The 6,641-nt window shown below is 42.7% G+C and overlaps 1 protein-coding gene across 2 annotated transcripts in view; it reads right to left on the bottom strand.

The window, feature by feature from the left end:
- Positions 1-1,215: 1,215 nt before the first annotated feature.
- The window catches only part of LOC136712311 (rab5 GDP/GTP exchange factor), a 26,055-nt gene continuing 20,629 nt past the window's right edge, over positions 1,216-6,641 (bottom strand). For both annotated transcript variants that reach the window (XM_066688808.1, XM_066688807.1), the window contains exons 4-9: positions 6,381-6,532; positions 6,002-6,071; positions 5,695-5,830; positions 5,278-5,369; positions 4,701-4,957; positions 1,216-4,392 (exon numbers count right to left, since the gene is read on the bottom strand). In XM_066688808.1, coding sequence (XP_066544905.1) covers positions 4,081-4,392; positions 4,701-4,957; positions 5,278-5,369; positions 5,695-5,830; positions 6,002-6,071; positions 6,381-6,532 — 1,019 coding nt within the window. In that variant the 3' untranslated portion in view covers positions 1,216-4,080. The remainder of the gene's footprint in view (positions 4,393-4,700; positions 4,958-5,277; positions 5,370-5,694; positions 5,831-6,001; positions 6,072-6,380; positions 6,533-6,641) is intronic.

Raw genomic sequence — 6,641 nt, 5'->3', positions numbered from 1 at the left:
ACCTGGGAGCAATGGAAATGCGATCTCTAGAATGATGAATCACGCTTCACCATCTAGCAGTCCGACGGAGGAATCTGGGTTTGGCGGATGCCAGGAGAACGCCACCTGCACGAATGCATAGACCAACTGTAAAGTTTGGAGGAGGAATAATCTCAGGGCTCGGCCCCTTTGTCCCACTGAAGGGAAATCTTAATTCTACAGCCTACAAATTTGTGGCAACAGTTTGGGGAAGGCCCTTTCCTGTTTCAGCATTACAACCTGTGCACAAAGTGAGGTCCATTCAGAAATAGTTTGAGATTGGTGTGAAAGAACTTGACTGACCTGCACAGAGCCCTGACCTCAACCCCATTCCACCATTGGGATGAATGGAAAGCCGACTGTGAGCCAGGGCTGATAGCCCAACATCAGTGGCCGACCTCACTAACGCTCTTTTGGCTGAAATCCCCTCAACGATGTTCCAATATCTAGTGGAAAGCCTTCACAGAAGAGTGGAGGCTGTTATTGCATCAAAGGGGGGACCAACTCCATATTGCCCATGCCCAACGCCCATGATTTTGGAATGAGATGTTTGACAATCAGGTGTCCACATACTTTTGGCCATGTAGTGTATGTACTTTGACCCCCTGTCCAGGATTTTTGGAAGATGTCCGGTTATTTTAAGTACTGTAATCCATTGAATATGTAATTAAAAATGTTATCAGTTTACAATTTGCTCTCAATTTCTCTCTCTATCTCTATTTTATTACCATTATCTAATAAACATCTTATTGATTCCTTAAAAATTGGTTCTTACAAATAATAATAATAAAACCCTTAAATAATACCCTGTCCTTCACTCCTTTATGTTTTACCTCTGAAATGGTTTGGTTTCTTCCCATTGTGGTGGAAATTCCTTCAAATCAACCTTATGGTTGAAGGCACAAGAAAAAAAGTGTTTAAAAACTGTCATTTCAGAAGCAATCTATCTGAAGAAGTCTTGAGTCATTTGTGCTTCACAAGCTATACAAGCTATTTTAAGTCTGTTTTAAGATACTGTTATTATTTCAATAAAAAACTAAAACATTTTAACATTTTAACTAATCATTACAGTAATGCATTTTCCCCCTCCAGTTTTGCTTCTCTGTTCAGGTGGAAAGAAACACAGTGATTAAAGAAAGACATAGAAAACTGTCACTGCCTAACAAATAAACAAATGACAACTGAGAAAACATCAAATTGGTCATTTTAAAGCTGTATTCACAAATTTACATTAAATAGGAATGCTCTTTAAAATTGTATTGCATTTCAATGTAGTGCAAGTCATAAAACTCTGTGCACAGTGTAAAGTTCACAAAACTAGTAAACTTACAGGGAAAAAAACAGTCATAAGAGAATACATCATTATTTATTTTGACTATTATAAATTCACATTCATACCAGTTCTTCATTTTACACTGACAAGAAAGCAAGGGCTCTCCACTGTGTACTATTGTGTATTAAATGTGAAGGACTAGAGGATGTGCATCCATATACACAAATTGAGGTCCTATAAGAACAGCATTAAACATTTTTTCCTCAAATAAATATTAACTTTGTGATTATCATCAACACACAGATGATACATTTTCACAGCTCCAACACATAATAAGCCACTCCCTGGTGATGGAACATTTATGTGACCCACATGGTTACCCTAGACAAATGAGCCAGTGGAGAGCCCTGAACTACCCTTAACACCACCAGACTGTTACAATAGCAGCTCTGCTTTCACCACAAGTAGCCAATGCTTGTTCCTTGTGCTTGAGATTGAGCTACTGTGGACAACAAGCCCTTAGTTTTGGTATGTTGATAGTATGAGAGTGAGGGAAGGATTTAACACAGATGAGCTCACAGATCCCACTTATCAAGGCTGTACTGTCCTGTAACATTGGTTGTTGACACCGTAGTCATCAAGGTATCTCTCAGATAAAAAAATGTCTCAGTTTCTACACCTTTTCTATCTCGGATGAGGTATTAATGGATCTGAGCTCAGTTAATCTGCATTCAGGTATGAGAGCAGGGGTTTCCACTACAGTAACAATGAACACATCGGGAAGGGCTTTCATGTGACCAGTCTTCATGTAACCTTGAATATTCATGTATACCATTTTTAAATATGTCTTTTTCTGAATCAACATATCAATTGAAAATGCTTTAAATCACAGGTTCTGCTGTGTATGGTCTTGTGTTTCAATTGAAAATGAATTGTCAGCTTTTTAATGGCCAGTTATGGTCTCATACACCTCACCTTGATTCACTCAAACTCTTCTCTCAGAAATAGATTGTAACTATGAAATTACCTTTGTTGTGTACATATTCAAACACACTATTGTTTTATAATGTGTATCTGTGACTGCATGGGATATTTGGGGTAAACAAATGCAAACCACCTGCCCACAGTTGAAAGCTGTCCTTTTTTTATAAATGAAAATAATCTGAAAACTATACACACACAAACCTCACTGTTTAATTTAACAGAGCAGAAGTGCATTCAGCTGATATGTTCGTTCAGTGAGACTTAAATTATTCAGAACATAACATATACCCCACACATATACCTCTCTCTCGTGCATACATACACACAATAATGAGTTTTAACCCTCTTACATTTTTCCTAACCACTCAGAATTTGAATGCAGTTTATATCAAGAGAGTACTGTAGTAATGTGACTCAGCTGGTAAAAAGAGTTGTACAAACTACATACAATATAATGTTGTATAATTAAGGCACTATGGTGGACAGATTCTGACATTAAATTACAAACTTATATAAATACAAAGGCAATTCAATAACAAAGCCCAAAGATCAGAAAATGCAGAAAGTAGGAATACCTACTCTGCTGTAAACTTCATCCAAAAACAAACATCTCTCTCCTTTTTGAACCCAACAGAACTGTACTTCAAAACGTGCAACAATGGCTGCTATTTAGTATGTCAAATATATTCTGCTGAGCCCCATTATGTATTTTTATTCCTGCATAGATAGAAAACTATGCTTACCACTATTGTTTCTACCTGAAAGCTGTTGTTAATGTTCCTAAAGTTCCACTAGAGGGAAACACTGGCTAGATCTGAATTCAGTTAATAATACTGTACTGTACCTCATCAACTGACAAAGACTGGTTGGAATGACTCCAAAGGCAAAGCTGTGTATAAATATGGCACTTGAAATTAAGCATTCCAGTTTCCGTTTTTCGTGTAAGCCAACTCTGTGAATTAATCGTACCAGACAGAGGGAAATTGTAAGACACATTGATTGCACCCTCTCTTTCACTCCCTGATCACTCAGAAAACAAACAGAATATAATACTTTTAATCAGTGTTTTCCTTCAGACACAGATGTCTCAGGGACACAAAACTAAAACCTCTTCTTCCCATCACGATCATTTTCTGCCGTACGATTTACATCTAGGAACGGAAACACTTCAGCTGCATAAAAGCCTGAAGCGTTTCATTTCAGATATAAAGCACAACGAGCCATCCCACAGTCCTCAGGCAGCATTTGAGTGAAGTAAACCCAGTGAAATGCATTGGTAACAAACTTTGGGCTGTTTGTTGTCCTGAAGGCCAAGCGCTCCCTGGCTGCACTCCAACATGCAGGGTTAAACAGAGATGGGTAAAGGAGTGGTGCAATCTGGATAGGGAACCCGATCCAGAACCTGTCGTTGAACACTTCAAATTCCATTTCCATTTCCTCTCTAACGTCTGTACGCCAGGGTGTGATTGTTTAATTTCTCAGCTCAGTATCACATGATGCAAGATTTTTTGGTATTTTTCCATCTGGTTTAATGAATAGGCTGCTAATAGGCTATAGGAGCTCAAACTGGTAGAGGCTGCACACTGTCATAAGAGAGAAGATCAGCGAGCAAAACTGTTGGGCCCAGCTGGTTTTCTTATCTTTGTGTTTCCATAAAAGACCCATATAAATGCATCAAAGGAGAGGTGAGAGTGGAGGGACGACACAAGGAGAACCCACATCCCAACGTGTGTAAATAACACCAACGAAATCTGTACCATAAAACAGACGGAAAAGTCAGTCTGATTGGTCAGAGAGTGCCGTAGTTAAATATCTGACTCTGTGGAGGTGATGTGGAGAGGAACCTTGGCCTGGATGTCATCCACCTGGCTCTGTACGGCCTGGACCCACTGCGACAGCTCGGCCTGCATGGCACACACTCCCTCAGCCAGCTTCTCCTGCCGTCTTGTCACTTCTGCCAGCAGCTGCTGGTTAGTCCTGGCTCTGCACAACCCCTCGCAGCCCTCCACCCCACTGTGGGGTGGGGGGCGCCGGCCCTGCATATACTCCTCAAACTCTTCGGGGCTCAGGTTCAGTGCCGGGCCATCCAGCTTCTCGATGAAGGCCACAGCGCAGCACTGTGGGGGGGGACAAGAGCAGGGACAGTGACTTATTGTGACTTATTGTACTCCTTTAATTGTCAATTGTTACAGTTTCCATCCCTGCTCCCCGCCCCCATTAATTGTATTCATATTTTTGCTGGAACTCTTATAAATCCGAATACATTTAAAACAAAAAATAATAATCATCATCACAGAGATAATAGTATTAATGATGCATGTCTCTTTAGTAAACGAGTACATTTGCACTATTTTTTTGAGGGGGACAAATACCAAACCAGGAAAAAAAAGCTCTTTAAGTGGTAAACAAGCTCCCCAAGGCTCACCAGGTTGGTGAAGTAGTAGCCGCTCTCCCCAGCCATGAGGCTGTGCGGCAGGCCAAAGCGGATGATGTACTGCATGTTGGAGTGAAGCCGGGGGGGGTTGGCCTTCAGGACCACGTGGATCATGCCGGACAGGAAGTCGTCAGCATTGGCCGGCTCGGAGCTGGAGGATGCCAGTGCCTGGAACACACTCTGACTGCATTTGGACACGCAGGTCAGCTTGTCCTGCGGTGTCCTGCGTGCGTCCATCTCGATTATGGCTGCCAAATGGGGCAGGGAGAATGTAGTCAACACACAGAGAATTGGAACATGCATTGTGGTGGGACTGGGCCGATCTATTGATACATGGCCATTGTCTGTATATCTCAAAATACATTTCAGATACTCACAAACACACTCAATACAAATGGTATATTTTTGTACACTCTTAGAAAATAGCAAAAGCTTACAATACTGGATGAAGTAGTGCAGAATGGAGCAGTATATGTTACGTTTTTTTTTTGTGCTGTGTAGGATATTCACTGCAGTAAACTATAAGGAACTGTAAATGCTGCCCGACAAACTCTCTCCCAGCCCTTACCTGTGATGGCTGTCAGGAAGGGGTCACTGGCCTCTGACCCTTCCTCTTTGAAGGGGACACGAAGCATCTTTGGGGTGACCCATTTAAGTGCCCTATGGAAAAGATGGGTGCACAGGTAACTCAGGGTGAGAGGGAGAAAAATATGCCTGGTCACTGATCACTGAAGTTCGAGATATTAACTGATTTCTACACTTCCTCCTTGTATTTTCCTCCAAGAAACTAAAGCTGGCTATCTCGTCATGCACACTCCCACTAACTTGGCTTCATTCCAAGACAAAAATGCATTTGAAAAAACTGTTCTGTTCCTAGAAGGGGAAAAAGGGTTTCAGTTAAGACTCAAATCAGCCAGAGGGCTTCTCAATGACAAGAGGTTTAATATTTGCAAAACAAAATTGTGTGTGTATGTGTGGTGGTCACCTGATCCTCCTCTGCAGCACCAGGTCTTTCTGCTCATCATCAGAGCTGTCATGGCAGAAAACCCACTTGTGCAGCCGTGTCATGATCAGCTTCTCAATGTGCTCCATCATCTGCACTGTCTGCTCCTCTGGCAGGCCTGCAGGGCACAGACAGCAGCTCAGTATAGGCCATGAGCCAGGGCAGGTGACTGCTATTTAATGTGGGCCAATAAGATGCCTTCTTCTGAACAATAAAATGTGTTTGTTAATGACTTTGGAAGAGTATTAAGACTTTGTTTCCCTGTTCACTACAGCTGGGCTGTACTCACTACCGAAATGGCCAGCGATGCTCTGGTAGAAGTCCTGCACCAGGTCTGACTGCTTCTCCACGGGTAAATCCTGCCAAGAGAAACACAGGCCTCATCACCAGTATAAACATGACAGAGGTGGAACCACATTAACAAGACTGCTGAAGATCAGAGAAATGTTTCCTGTGTGGGACACCTCAAGGGCTCTCAGAGGAACTTGCGGTTCACTCAGAGGACTGTGTGGCAGGGTGTGTGGGAGGCCCATGGAGAATGGAGTGAGAGAGGTGAGAGGCAGAGTGAAGAGTGAAACAGGGCTGGACAGACAGATAGCAGGAGAGAGGGGGCATTGAAGCTGACAGCTTGATTGAGTGATGACAGGGTGACAGGGAGGGTGACTTACATGGTAGGCCTCCATAGTGTTGAGGAAGGCGGTGCAGCGGGACTGAAGGTTCTGGGAGGCTGGTCTCCTTAGGAGCTTCAGGAAATTGGTGAAGTCTCCTGGCTGCAGGCTCTGGAATGCCTTCAGGGCAGCAATCTGGCTCTCTGAGGGCTCTGCAAACAGACAGCAGGGAAGAGAGACAGTGAGACAGCCCTGGAATCTCAGCATTATAAAGACCTCCACTCACAGATCAAGTTGGCCCCTGAAGTCAAAATATTGCAG

The sequence above is a fragment of the Amia ocellicauda genome, chromosome 17 (genome assembly GCF_036373705.1).
Source record: "Amia ocellicauda isolate fAmiCal2 chromosome 17, fAmiCal2.hap1, whole genome shotgun sequence".
NCBI lineage: Eukaryota > Metazoa > Chordata > Actinopteri > Amiiformes > Amiidae > Amia > Amia ocellicauda.
The sequence above is the reverse complement of the archived record's forward strand: the minus strand, read 5'-3'. Positions and strand labels throughout refer to the sequence as shown.